At 34.1% G+C, this 15658-nt stretch overlaps 1 protein-coding gene across 2 annotated transcripts in view; it reads right to left on the reverse strand.

The window, feature by feature from the left end:
• ANO5 (anoctamin 5) overlaps positions 1-15658 on the reverse strand; it is a 74200-nt gene that overhangs the window by 35903 nt on the left and 22639 nt on the right. The window contains exons 4-8 of one of the 2 annotated variants that reach the window (XM_081063809.1): positions 15178-15219; positions 12536-12649; positions 7648-7716; positions 6538-6822; positions 1515-1628 (exon numbers count right to left, since the gene is read on the reverse strand). In XM_081063809.1, coding sequence (XP_080919935.1) covers positions 1515-1628; positions 6538-6822; positions 7648-7716; positions 12536-12649; positions 15178-15219 — 624 coding nt within the window. The remainder of the gene's footprint in view (positions 1-1514; positions 1629-6537; positions 6823-7647; positions 7717-12535; positions 12650-15177; positions 15220-15658) is intronic. The other variant, XM_081063810.1, reaches the window with a different exon arrangement.

A 15658-nucleotide genomic window follows, 5' to 3' on the forward strand; every position in this document is an offset into this window, starting at 1 on the left:
GATTCATAACCTGGTAATAGAGAGAATTAATGCCCTAAAAACAAACAATCCTCAAAATCTTTAAAAAAGGAATGAGCCCTTCTGTGAAGAAAGATTGACAAGGAATGCATTGTAGTGTTTGTTAACCTGCTATAGTCTCTCTACCAAATGGCCATGACATTATTTAGAATCCATAATTTCCCAGAAATTCTTTTGTCCCAGGGAAAACATAGGAGGGAAGAAAAAGGGGCATGGACTGAGGGCGGTGGAGAGGATGGTTTCTGTAACAGTTAAGCTAAATTCACCTGAATTGATACTCTTGTTGAAAACTGCCATTCATTTTGAAAAATTCTGCTGTACCCTTACAGGAAATATATCAAAGATAATCAACTAACCAGTGTTGAACAGACTGGAGTCAATTACCATCCTGTTGAATAAATATTGACAGAAGAAAATATTGACAGAAGAAAGCTGGCATGATAGTTTAAGTCCTGGAAAAGAAAGAGTTTGGATTTGGGCTTTTAGAAACTATGACAGCAACTTTACCTTCAAAATAATGGGCAATGATTTAGATGCCACTTGTTTAAATGGAAATACTTGGTTCTTCAACATTCCTAAGGAAAGTGTTTCTCAAAAAGAGAGCACATCATCAAAAAGTGTTTTGTAAGTATCTAAGATAAAACAGGAATAAAATAAATGAAAGTTCCAAGGGATGATCTTAGTTTATATACATGTAGTCGCATGATGTTTACTGCCAACAGGTGGTGATATGTAAAACACTGAATATCCAAAAGTAAAGGTTTCCCTCAGAAACCCCCAGAAACAAGGCTGTCAAGCTTTCAGGCTTGGTTAAATGGGTGCATCACATACATAACTTCTTTGTTAAACTCATAAAGCTCCGTGGTTTTGTACAATGATCCGCCAGACTCAAAGAATCATTCTTCTAAATCTCAGTTATTTGTCTCTTAGGACTGAAGTCTTTAGTTTGTTTTCCAATTGCACACATGCATTATTTCCCAGAAACTCCTAGTCTGTGAGCTTGGATTCATGGTTATGATCTAACAATACCTAACAGAACGCTTTACATATAATTAAAACCTATTATGCCTTTAATGAATGAATGCATGAATGCATTTAATGCATGCAGGCAATTTAAGTCCTTTACAGCTGCAAAACTTTATAAATGAGAAAAGATCTGATGAATTAAGATAGAAATTTCCAAATATTACGTTCTAAAATGTTCTTTTAATAGAACTGCTATTTTCAATGTGGGTCCTAAAGAAAAAAATCACGTGCAACTGCAATAATTTTTATTCAAAGTGAATTTCCATTAAAAGCTCAATATGAAGATGTCTTCACTATGTGTTTCAGCATAGCTGGTAAAGCTCTCAGGGATTTTCCCAACATGTGAGAGAATTAAACAAACTGTTAAAAAAAGAGGAAGCAAATGGAAGATTCTTTCTCCTAACAAGGCAACTTCTGAATGTGGAAGAAGGAAAATAGGCTCAATATTTTAAAAGCAAGATTATACTTACATCATGGAGTGGATAGGCAGATGAGTAAGTGTGCGAAGTTAGCAGTCTTTCAATCCCAAACCTTTTCTTCCCTTCTTCTAGGCCAAAAGGACACCGTGAGAGAATATAATAAACCTACAAGGTAAGCAGAAAGAGACACACATTTGAAAACTATGCTTCCCACACTTTATTCAATCATAATTTAATAATGTCTACTTCGAATGTAGATCGAGGCTCTGATTACAGAGGGAACGTTCCCTTTGTTGTTTGGGGGAAGATGGAGAAGGTGAGGCTTTGAGGAGTTTGCAGGTATTTTAGCTCCTGGGTATGAGAGCTCCCTATTTCCTTGGGGAGAGGGGAGAATGAATCATAACTTATTCTCCTGTCCCAATCTCCTAGGAGTCTCTTGTGCCAGAATTCCTACTATAATCAAGGCTTCAAGTTGGAGTTTAATATCACTGCTACTGATTCAGTTAAGAGAATATGGAGTAGAATTGATACTTGGGCAAGCGATCTTGAATACTTTTAAAATTAATTACTCTGATAATTTATATGGTGCTTTTTCCTGATATCTGAATTTATTAACTCAAGATGATCGTATCTCTACAACTATTTTGCAATCACTTATATCTTCATATCAGTTTTCTCCTCCATATAATTTGGGCTTTGGTGTCCTCTGCTCTTATATTTCTGTCAATTCAATCTTACCTGCTTTTCATGTTCCAGCAACTTTGCAGAATTTCTGCTTGTCTGATTGCTGAATTTGGTCTTTTTAGCATTGTTTTAGATATACTTCCCTTCCCCCTCCCTTTTTAATATTTCATCATTTAAGGAATTGTTGACTGGAATGGTTGTTGTCTTTGAACCACCATTTTCTAATCTGGTTATTCACTGGAACTTACTATTCCACCTTGGTAAAAAAAAAAAATCATAATCTATATAAAGTAGTTTCATGAATAATGTGATAAATATTGTTTCCTTAGGAAAGATTTACCAAAATAAGTTGTATTGGGATATTTACAAAGTGGAAAATTTTACTCTTCTAGATAATAAAACTTATTATAAAGTTATGGTAATAAATACAGCATGGTATTGTCAAATAAAAACAAATCCAGGCTTAGGAAAGGATTTCATTCAAAAACCTTTTTGTGAGAGTGTGATAGGAACTATTGCAAGAGGGAGATCTGTGAACATCTGCAAAGTTAGGCAGAAAAGGACTTTGCCTTTACAGGGAGAAGGAAGCCAGGCTCCCAGACTGTCTTTCTTTGTGTTAAGGAAGGGCTATTCTACAAGCCAATGTTGGCTCAGGTTGGGCTAGATCAAAGTTTAGGGTCCTGTAGAGAAGAAAGAATTTAATTAAAGTTTGGTCAATTCAGCTAACAAGTTTTTATGAATCAATGGGGATAAACAATTCAGCCAAACATTTATGAAACAAAGAATGAAATTGTGGAGGGTCTGATTCTGACCCTTATTACTATAAAGTAATAACAATGGGAAAAATTGTAAGGGTTACTATAGATATAAGATAACTGAAATTTATCTTGTGCCAAAAGGGAATGAGAATTCATCCAACTCCCTTTTCTTAGAGCATTTCCTATAGAGAAATTATAATCATAAATTCTTTCTCTATCCCTTTGAGAGGTATGTTAAGTCTTTTTGAAAGCTAAGTAAGCCTCTTGCCAATTTTACACCCCAGGAGTGCTTTTCTTAAATTTTCTAGGAGCTGTCTCTTTTACATGTAAATATCAAGAAAGATGGCATTCCTATTTGCCTGTCTCTATGTGAGCGTAGTGCAGGTACCTGGATCTAAGTTGTAACTATCTGCTTGACACAGAGATATTAGAAGTTTTATTTATTTTTTTATGTTTTTAGATAAAGACAGCAAACACTTCAATTACCAGGTGAATTTGGAATGAACTATGTGGCAAATGGTGCTGTAAAATCAGTGTGGGGCCGGGGGGGGGGAGGTTATCTATGAATATGCTTTAAGTCATATGGAGAAGGGTAATTCTTCATAGTAAGCAGTTTCCCAGAATGAGAGAGTGGGGGATTTCTTTAACTGTCCCTGTTTTCCAGGACTACAGAAGTCAGGTAAAGTTCAACATTGTCAGTATTGACACAAAGATAGAGAAAGAGATCAAAGCAGCAAAATCAAGCCCAGCAATAGACTCGTGACGATATAGATACTTGATTATGACAAAGAAAGAATTGTGAAACAGTATAAAAAAGTATTAAATGTTTTCAGTAATTGGTGTGCAAGTTGAATGACTACACATATGGGCAAAAAATGGCCTCCATCTCAAACTATAAAAATCAATTCCAGGTGGGTAGTAGTTCTCAATGTAAAAAGCAAAATAATACAACACCTAGAAGATTACATAAGAAATTAACTTTACGATCTTGGTGGTCGTTAAAGTTTAAGAGCGTTATTTGTAAAGTAAAGGCTTGAGAAAGTGGACTACAGTAAAATTAAAAACATCTGTTTATCAAAAGAAACCATTAAAAGAAAGAAAAGGGAAGCACAAAGTAGGAAAATATCAGTAAAATAGACGATGAAAAACGGGCTCATATAAAAATATATACAAACAGTTCTTACAAATCAACTAGGGAAGACCTAACTGGAAAGCAGACAAGAGACTTCAGCCTGCATTTCATGAAAGTGCATCTCTAAATGCCCAATAAATACATACAAGGAGATCAAGCTCATTTACATCAGAGAAATGCAAATTAAAGCCATAATAACACATACACAAATAAATTTCCATATGAAGTAACACAAGTGAATGAACAAAACCACATACAGAGCAAAATTAATCACCCAAATAAATGCTGAGCCAAAGCCAGACTCAAAAGAATGAATACATGCTGCATGACTCCATTTTTATAAAATTTAAAGCAGGCTAAATGAATTGCTGCTGTGAGAAGTCAGAGTCGACATCTGCTGAGGACGATGGGAATACTGATGGCAGGAGGCCCTAGGGATTCTGGGTGCTAGGAAGGTTTTCTCTTTTGATTTGGGTGGTGGTTACATGGCTGGGCATTTTGTGAGGTGATAATTCAGTGATGTATACACTTATAACTTGTGGGCCTATCTCCACTTATGTTACTAGGACTCTAAATTAGTACATGTTTTTATACAGTGTGATAGTGTAATCCATTATCTATATATCTATATATCTACATTTAGATATATAGATATACACTTTTAAATGTGAATGCCTTTAGATTCAGAAATTTTATGTGGTATCTATCCATTTTGTAAAAAAATGTACATAGATTACATAGAAATATATAAATATCAGGTTGTAAACTGCAAGATTGTAATTATCAGCAAAGTTGGAAACAAACTCAATAGCTGTCAGAAATTGAAATTTTTAATAAAATTATGTTATATATATGTTATATATATATATATACAAGATGTTACAAAATATGTATCATGAGGTACATATGATGGTTGTGAAGATGCTTTGAAAAGTATGACATTTTATACTAATGTAAGATGCTCTTGTAATATTGTTTAATCTGTACATACATAAACCACAGGATAAGGATGGGAAAGAAGGGAGTGTTATATCTTAATCTTCCAAATAACTTCTTCAATAGAGCAAGAATAGAATCGCTCTACCGTGAAGGAGGGGAAATTGTTGTGTTTTAATGCTGAATTAATGTAAGGTATTGATACTCTTTACAAAGAACAAGTAAAGATAAATGAATACTGACATTTTTATTGCTGATTCCTAATTTGTTCCTACAAGTTCTCTGGTCTTTAGTTAGCAACTTTTTAGTGTTACAAGTATATCTGAAGTACTTAACAGTTTAACAGTGTCTCCCATACATTTGTTTCATTTGATTCTCCCAGTAATGCCAGTATTATCATTATCTCTATTTTAAGACAGGTCATCTTATTTAGAAAATAGCAGAGTTATGACCTGAAACCAGGATTTCTGATTCCATGTCATGTGCTCTTTATTCCCTCACAGGTTGCCTCTTAGGTTTGTTGTTGTTTTTTAATCTTGGTGAGAAAAGGGAGACACTTTTCAGTTTGTAGATTCACATTCTTATACATAAATTCCAGGCATTACATTTTGTTTAATATTCCTATCAGTAAACTTTTTTTAAAAAAATAGATGTAGGAACTAGAAAAAGTGATTGTTTCAAAATCCTTCTAAGACACTTAAGAGTACTGAACCTAAAGGGAATGACATCTCTAATTGCTCAAGGAGAGAAAATAAATAAAAGCAAGGGTCTTGTGATTGTTAGAACCTTGGTAATTACATTAATAGGCACTAGATGGAAAGGGTAAGAGAAACAAAGAACCTGAATTTTTTCCTCTAAAATCAGATCAATAATAATAATAATACCAACCACTTATTAAGTACTTACTTAGTAGGTTCCAGAAACTGTTCAAAGCCTTTCAAACCTTAACTCATTTAATTCTCAGGGTAACCTAAGTGTATGAGGTGAATATTACTCCTATCTTCACATGAAGAAACTATGGCACAGAAACTGTGATTCTTTAGAAGGTTTTAAATGGTAAACTTAAAGACCCTAGGACTACAAATGGAGAAGAAATATTATTATTCAAAAGATTGAAAATGGTTTTAAGTGAAAAAAAAAGTTCTGAGGTTTCTCAAATGCTATCTATATATAAAGAACTTAAAACATTCCATTGCCATTTGGAGTGACCAATAGTCTTCTTACACTGCACTAAAATTATAAAACCAACTCTAAAATCATAAAACCACATTTACAATAAAATCAAAGTCCTGTCTTTCAATTAAATGCTTCCCCAGGATGGCACAATGCCTCTCTTTCTTACTATGTCCACAATGTCAACCATTCAGTTTTAAAAAAATAGTTTGAGAAGCAGGGATGTTAACAGGGTTAAGTAGTCCAAGTGGACTTTCAAACCCATCCAACACCACCAAATAAATTATCAAAAATCTACACAGAATACCTTGCAGACATAGTATTGCATATGCACACGTATAAAATCACACACAGGCACATATCCCTTAGCCCGAAGGTGTTCTCTACCTACAATTCTGTTCCTTGATGAGGATGGAAAGAAGCTTGACTTGTCATCAATGAGGAAGAGTTCCTGGCGATGTCTGGTGAACTGGGCAGTGAAATATTCAGGATGAGGATGTTTCACATTCCTTGGGAGCTTCAGAGGCCCAAGCATATAGCTAAACGGGACTTTCTCAGGTCGGGGAATATCACTCTCTTTAATAGGCATTTTGATTCCCAACACTTCAGCATAAGTAGCTAACACCTCCCAAGGGGCATGGATCTTGACAAAATAAGTTTTTCCATCTTCAGAGTTCTGTATAAAAAGGAAGCAAAATGATAGAAAACTTATTGATCTGTTGTTACTGAGCTAATTAAAGAAAAGAAACAAAACTGTATAAAATCTCAAACAAATTAAAGATGTCACAGGATTTTCAATTTATTGAAATTTTCAGCAACACATTTAGAAGAGCAAATGCTCAAAACAGATACTGTGTTTCCCTGAAAATAAGACCTAGCTGGACAATCGGTTCTAATGCATCTTTTGGAGCAAAAATTAATATAAGACCCACTCTTATATAAGACCCAGCATTTTGTTTTGTTTTGTATTGTATTGTACTGTACTGTACTATACTGTACTATACTATACTATATTATATTATATAAGACCCGGTCTTATAGTATAGTAAAATAAGACCGGGTCTTACATAAATTTTTGCTCCAAAAGATGCATTAGAGCTGATTGTCCAGTTAAGAGAACTTGGCATATTCATGAGCAGTAAACGGCTTAAACAACTGTTGTGCTACAAAACAGCCAGCTTAACTAGTAGTTAAGGTGCTGGGTTGCAGGCAGCCTTCAAAATGAGACAGATATAAAATAAAAACCACATCTTCACTTCCTTTGTATCCTGAATAGAACTATTTATGTCTATTTTTAAAATGTTCTACTCATCACCTTATATTCGGAGCAAAGACCAACTTCCCTGAACCATAGGCATCACCATCCCCAGTGTACATATCTGTCGCCAAAAAATGTTATTGTAAGGCTCCCAAACACAAAGTTTATCCACTCAAGCACCAGAGGGGAGAAAACAACACTTCAAACACCAAGATTCTGGTATAAATTCACAACTACTTTTACCGTTTTGTCTTCCGTTTCCAACTCAAGACCTGTTTTTCTGAGATTACGTTCAAACTCTTTTCTTCTTTCCTATGAAAAAACAAATCAATAGAATTATGTAGAACATTATTCACACATTGATAAATACATTTGTCACACGATGAGTGTGCCCCTTGCCTTCCTATGGTCACACATGAAAGTACTCTATATCCCCATCCTAAAAGTATCCCCATCCTAGTGCCATGTACTACTTTTCACCTAGACTATAATTCACAATATAACTATGAAAATCCAATACATCTAGGAATAACATTCAGGAAATATGCAGGATTTCTATCTGAAAAAAATTTACTGAATACCATACGAAACCTGACAAACAGAGAGCCATATCATGCTCCTGGTTGGAAAGACATAGTATTATAAAAATATCAGTACTCTTCAAATAAATGATATTCTTAATGAAATTTTCAGCTAAAATATCATCACGACATTTTAATCTTGAAGAACAGAGTAGCTTCACTTATGAAAAGTAAAATTAAATTAAATACAAATAATCATTACTTGTGGGCTCCAAAGCAATGCTTTGATGGTTGAAAAATCTTTTGACTTTAATTATGATTTAAGTGTGAAAAATTTCATAATAACTGCAATTTTAAAAGGCTACATTAAGATATTCTAGGATTCTCATCTTCAAATGCATATGTCTACCTTGAGATATCTTCAAATTTCACCAGGAATAAAATATAATTTGAATGTATCCTTTTTCTCTCCTTCCAATGTTTACTATTATACATTGTAGAACTGTTATAAGTAGAACTGTTACACCAGAACTTACTGGTGTAAGTTCTCCTTTCTCAGCGACCCTTTCATAATTGCTCTTCTCCTACGCTACCAAAATAAGGCAGACAGGAAACCAAAAAAGGTGGGAGAGGGACATTAAAAATACCCCATCAGTACTGAAAAGTAAGTAACTCTTCTCATTGTAGTAACAAATGTGTCTGCAAGTCATACAGTTGCCAATTCTCTGAGCCCCGCAATAGGGCTAATAGGACTGTTAGTTCACAGACCATTAAACATTACTTTTATGATAAATCACGTTGTAATTGGTATAACTCAGGAGCTCAAAAAAAGATTAAAACTGATAAAATAATACTCTTTCTATTCTAATCTAATTATTTATCTGAATAAGCTTAATTTACACACTAACACATATAGAAACAAAACAGGAATATATTTGAAGCTGAACCATCTCATTCTTGGAATAATTCTCATTCGTTTATGAATAAAGAAAATCTTTTTTTAAAGCCCCGCTGCCCATCTCATTAATTGATGCATTTACGATGAGTTTACTTTTTATGTTTGATAATTACTTGTCAAATTGTGTAATAGATTTATGATGTTTTCTCAATCATGCACTTGTACGATTGTTAAAAAACTCAAAGGAAAAAGTTTAAGCCTTAGACTCTTATAGTTAAAGGAAATAAAAAACATTTCAATATAAATGCATCTATTTGTTGTAGAGACTTACAACTGAACAAAAATAAAAGACTACCAAAGATAAAACATTTACATTAAAAAAAATTTATGTGGGGAAAGTGGAATGGAAACTTTAGGTGGAGTAAAAATAAATGATGTAAAATTTCAAGTGTTAAAGAAGGATTTATTTATATAATTTGTTATTTTAAATGAATTATGTTGGGTATCAAATTTCCATATGTGCTAAAAAGTGATTTAAATGGACCACTTACAATATAGTGTAAATTACATCCTTTGGATCTATTGAAATGTATGATGAATAATAATAGATGGGAAGATTTTTAGATAGCTCAGGTTTTTATGGGAAGTTCATGAATTCATTATAGACCTGCCAATTCTGAAATGTCTGTAAGTTTTCCAAGCAGAGATGCAGAATAGTCATATGGCAGAGAAATAGAGACTGGAAAGGTAAACTTTGGAATTATATCTCCAAAGAAATCAATGTAGGTTAAGAAAAGAAGAGTATTAAGAACTGGATCCTGAGGCACGACAATAATAAGGGATCACGGAGAAAAAAAGATTGAGAAGAAGCAACTAGTGAAATAAAAAAAAACAAGAGAATGAGGAGTCCTGGACACCAAGTGAAGCCCACACATAATAGAGAAGGGAATGATAAACTGTAGCAAATGCTGCTAATAGGTCACGTAAATGAGGGCTGTGACTTAATCACTGGATTTACTTATATGAAGATCAGCAGAGTGGTTCAGCTGAAGGCCTGATAAAAATGGTTCTAAGAGAAAATTAGAAAGGAATTTGAGAAATGAACAGTAGCTGGCAATGAAATTGAGATCAAAAGAAGGTTTTTGTTCTTGTTTATATATATATAGATGGAAGAATTAACAAGCTGTTGAAATAAATGTCCAGTAAAGAACAACACAAAATATAATTTAGGAGAAGAAAGACTTGTACAAGCAATATCCCGAGGCAGGCATACAGAAAAGGATTAACGTAACAGGTTTGAAACTGATATCCTTAGAAACGTCGGCTTGCAAGTTTGGCTCTGGTGTCTGGGGACCTGTTTTGGGGAGGGTTCCCACCATTACCAGAAGTGATAAAAGTCACTCACTTTACCTTAACTCTTTATACAAACAGTGTAGTTTTGCTAAACACCTGCTTTCCTTCAGGAACTATGAAATGTTGGTATGTGCTTAGGCAGACATGAAATGTTGGTATGTGCTAGGCAGACAAGGTGATCAGCTCCGAATAAAATCCTAGGGCACTGTGAGTCCTTAATGATCTTCCCTGGTAGACAACACTTCACCTTTTACCAGAGGAATTAAGTACATTAAGTAACTCCACACAGAGAAAACTCTTCTTGGAAGCTTGCTCCTAGTTTCCTCTGGACTTTGCCACATGCATCTTTTCCCTTTGCTGATTTTGTGTTGTATCATTTCACTGCAATAAAACGCAGCCACTGAGTATGACTATACACAGGGCCCTATAAGTCCCTCTAATGAATCACCAAACCTGGGTGTAGTCTTGGTGACTCCTGAATAGTAAGAAGAAATGGGATGGTGGCTTTTAGTAGAAGGATAAATAATTTGTCTGTGTTAACAGAAAGAACGGTAGACTATACAACTAAATGTGCTGGTGGATGGACAGTTATGGTGATGGAAATTTAGAATTTTTCTTCTACTTGCTTCAGTTTTCTCAGTGAACTAGAAGTCTGATCAGCTAAGCTTGAAAATGGGAAGGAGGTACTGAAGGTGTGAGAAGAGAGAAAAAGTGATAAAACAGTCATCTCACAAAGTGGGAAGTAGAACAGAATAAGGAAATAAAGTATGCTTGCCAGACAGCAAAGCATCAGGACTCAGCTGAGGTCCAAGGACACAACTATGAGGTACAATCAGTACGTGAACTATATGTTTTTCTTTCTGCATGGTTCTGGCATACAGTAGGTGGAGAGTTGGGTTTAACTAAAACTGTTGTTCTGCCAAGTAAGTATAATTGAAAGAAGGGCGTAGGATTTGATGGCCTATGTAACAGAGTGATTACAATTGTTGACAGGAGATTCAAACTGGATCAGTCTAGGAAAGAGGTAGATATGGAGCAGCAGTAAAGATAATTGTATCTTATCTGGTCCTAAGGCATTGGAAGGAAGGAGGGTATCGGTCAGAAAGATTTGAGGGGTTCGTCAGACGGATGGATGGATGCCTGGAATGAGATTATAAAGAGGTGTGTTTTAACTAATGATAAGCTCTAGGGGAGTGCATGGCTGAGTTACAGACTAATTAGAAATGGGAGTGCAAGGAACAGAGAGATTAGGATGCCAAAATAATCATCGAGATATATGCATGGGATTATCAATGACTGAAAAAGAAATTTTGGTGGAAAGAGTGACAGTGACCCAGGGGCTAAAATTGTTGAGAAATAAAAGGGAAGTTCCAGGAACAGATTCATGACAGCAACAATGCAGGGTAGTGATAGCTCAGATGAGATTTAAAGGTCAGGAATTTTAGGGATGAGGAAGGGAGAATGGACTGTAACCAACTATAAGACAGGGCAAGCATTTATTCATCTCCAGAAAAGGGCTCTGTAAGGAAAATGCCACCATTACTTGAAAAGACTGTTGGGGAAGGCAAGGAACTTCAAGGAAGAGAAAGGTGTGAAGGTGACTTTCAGAGAGAAGAAAATGATAAAAGCGAATAAATTTCAGAGGACCTGTTGGAAGGGTTTCCAGGGGAAAGGGAGAAGGGACAATAATAAGGGATTGTATTTTATATGATATTTATTTCTTATGCAAGTATGTGAGTAAATGTGTGTATATGCTTACACACGAGTTAATATATTAATTATCTGAAATATCTAATATTTATTAAGCATCCATTATGTTCTATCCATTGTTCTAGGCATTTGGATAGACGAGGACAGCAATGAACAAGACTAAGTCATTGGTCTTATGACCTTAATTTATGGTGTTTGACAGAGGAAACAGGTAAAAAAAAAATAGTAAGTAAGTTCAGAAAGTGATATGTTATAATGAAAGGAAAATAAGGAAGAGAACATAATGCAAAGGCTTTTTCAGATAGAGTGGATTAATGAAAATTGAAATGAAAATTGCGTATAGAAAACATATTATATTTAGATATACCACTCAAATTTTAGAGGTCATATTTAAGGTAAACTATATAAAAATATACCAGTAACTTAGAAGAAGAAAAAGAAGTTAGTGTTCAAAACATCCAAAAAATAAAATTGATTTGATACATCCATTCTTAGGTTGCCCATTTTGTAGTCTTCTCACTCAGTTTCATCTTTCAGTAACACTTCAGAAGCTTCTGACTTTTACAACATAATTCAGTGGGAACATCCCTGCCAAACTACAGAATGTGCTGCTTTTTATTATTCCTGTTTCTTTCAGATAGGTACTTACCGCCTTTAGGTCTCCCTCTTTCTTTATATCATCAACATAGGAAAGCACAAAATCAATTTGCCTAATCCCGTCTCGGAAGAAGATAGAATCTTTGCTGTGTTTATCTTTCTTAAACTGCAGGAGACATGAATGACACATGTTTATAGTTTAATTTTCAAATGGCAAAAAATTATAAGAATTAGCTAAAATTTGTTACCATCTAATTTTTTCAGTCCTGAATGACAGATGAAGACAAATAAAGAGTTTTCATCAACAGAAAATTATGCTTATTTTAGAAAATGAAGTTCCATTAACCAATAAACACTTAAGATGAAACGAAGTATATTAACAACATGCACACACAACAAAATAATGCAATTATACCAAAACATAAAATACATGTATACATTGATCCACAAATGCATATTCAGAGAGAGACTTGTTATCTTCATTAGATAACATGCCAATTAGTTAAACAAATAATTCATGGTCACACACTACTTTGGGGGTATAATTAATTATAGAACCAACGAATGAATTGCACTCTAAAAACTAAACTTGTGATTAATGCTTATACTATGATTTTATAAAATGGCCACTTTCTAATTCAACCTTTGAAGAGTTAAAATAACATCAAGGTGCAGTTAAATTAGGAAGCAGGTAGCTTGCCCCAGGCTTCACTCCAAGGAAAACTCTCATGCAAATGTCCTTTCAGCACCAAATACATAGGTGAGCTGAAATCAATCCTTTGTTTAAATTTGAGTTATCGATTCTCTCAGTATAATAATCAAACATGTAAATTCAACTTTCACATGTTGTATATTACATTAGCTCTTTTCCTTTCAATACTACAAAAACACTAGAGATTTTCAGAAAGAAAGGATTTCATGTTTGACTGACTAGGTTTGCTTCTCAGCTTACATGTAACATATAATACTTAATACTTCACTAGCCCACATGTAATACTTAGAATGTTGCAAACAGACTATGCAGTGGATGTCAGTCATCTCTCTGATCCTGCAATGCAAAGTTACAATATAGACAACTTTTCAATCCTTTAATCTGTGAATAGGGAACTGGATGTTTTAAATTTTTGTAACTTGTATTTATATTAGGTTGTAAGTTTCTTTTATGTTACTCTATGCTGTTTTTACACAAGTCAGGCCTGGCAACCCTCCCATAAAAAGGAATGAATGTAGAACAATTATATACAAATGAGACGAAGATCTCATGTACGATCTGTGGTCTATGAACAGAGTAACTGCATATCTATATGAATGCACAGTTGATGTGTCTCAGAAAGAAGTAGCTCTCAATGTACAGGAGGAAATGAGTAGAAAAATGGACAAAGAAGTGAAAAACATTCAGGGAATCGAAAGACTGAATATCAAAATATAGTAACTCAAAAGTTGTGTCTGAGTTCTCTATACCCTAAGCAAAGGACACAAAATCATCACCCTCTCTCGAAAAGCAAATAAAAGAACCTGAGAAAACTCAAACTGTTCTGTTCTACCTTGATTATAAATCACTAAAAAAGGTAAAAGTAAATAAAACAAAAATAAATCATTTGAGCTATCTTGTAAATCATCATAGCATTAACATATGAAATTCATCAAAACTTCTGGAAGCCAATTGGGGCAAAAAAATATACAAATTAGACTAAATATTCTCAAAGCAAAAAATGAGAGGAGAAAACAACAATAATCCTATACTATTAGACTATAACAGCCATATTTTACATGGTAGAGTATTTTATAAAAAACAACATACATTTACAAATGCTCTTACTGTTTGGACAAGCTAAATCTAGGTCCACAGAGAGTTCTGGTGACAGAGGATATGCACATAGAAATCAACAAAAATCACACTCAGAATATTGACTATTAAGGAAAAAACCGTACCTAGAAGATTAGTGACTCCAATTATTTTCCTGAATGTTCTGTCAATATGGTTTTACATATACATATATGTATGTATGTACACATACATACATATATATTTCGCTTCTCCTGAAAGCCAAAGTCTACCTAGGAAAACTCAAACTTCTATCATTATGTTGTGCCATCAGTATAAACTGTAACATTTAAAAAAAAACAAAACAGAACAGAAAAATCACTGGCAGCCTTATAAATCACTGTGAGGTACATATCAGGACTGTTAACCAAAACCAGCTGAAGGCAAGTGGGGCAGAAAAACCTGATAATTTTGTTACATAGAACTGAATACTACTAAAAGCTATCATTCTTTGGTTTTGCCTAAGACATGACATTAAGATCATACTTTGCAGTGTGTATATGAGTTTGTGTTTATATTTGCTCTTGGAAATGCCTATTTATAATGAGGCAAACATCTGGGTGGCTTCTCTTTGAATGAAGTAGTTATTCTCAGGTTCATGAACCTGGTTTCCAGAGGTTCATCAACCTCTGGAATTTTATGTAAACTGCATGTGTGTATGTGTGTATGTGTGTATCACAGAGTTTCTCAGCTTTAATCAGATTCAAAAAAATATTAAAAATCACCATTCTAAAACTTCAATTGCCTGGGGGATAGGAATCAGTAACAAAGCCCCACCGAAATCTATACTATTCATTGGAATAAAAATGACTCAGACTGTGGCTGCAGCCATTCAGAGCATAAGCAGCATCATTCAACACTGGTTTTACCAGAAGACGCCGCCTCAGGAACAAATTGTATCGCTTTGCAGGCTGTGAAGCAATCAACAGAGAGTTAGAAAATCCTGCCCAGGATAATAGAAAAGATTCCCCCAAAACAGACACCCAAACAAACAAACCCTCATTATAATCACTCAGGTGAATGTGTATGTGTGTGGATGATTCGGATTGGAGGGCTGGAGAAGTTAGAAAGAAAGAAAGAGAAAAAAAAATGGAAGAAAACAAGAAATAATAAAAGAAAGAAAGAAAAGACTTCAAAGTAAATTTCTGTCCTTTATAACTTTCAATAATACATATTTGTGGAACAGAATTAAAGAAGAAAATAGACAAAAAAATAATGAAAAACATGGGAATAACAGAAATATAAAGTAAAATATAGGCATAAGAATACACATATATATATATATATATATATATATATATATATATACAGGCAAAGAAAGCAAAATTACTACAATTATATTGGGTCTAT

Source organism: Rhinolophus hipposideros, assembly GCF_964194185.1.
Source record: "Rhinolophus hipposideros genome assembly, chromosome: 10".
In the NCBI taxonomy this organism is placed as follows: domain Eukaryota; kingdom Metazoa; phylum Chordata; class Mammalia; order Chiroptera; family Rhinolophidae; genus Rhinolophus; species Rhinolophus hipposideros.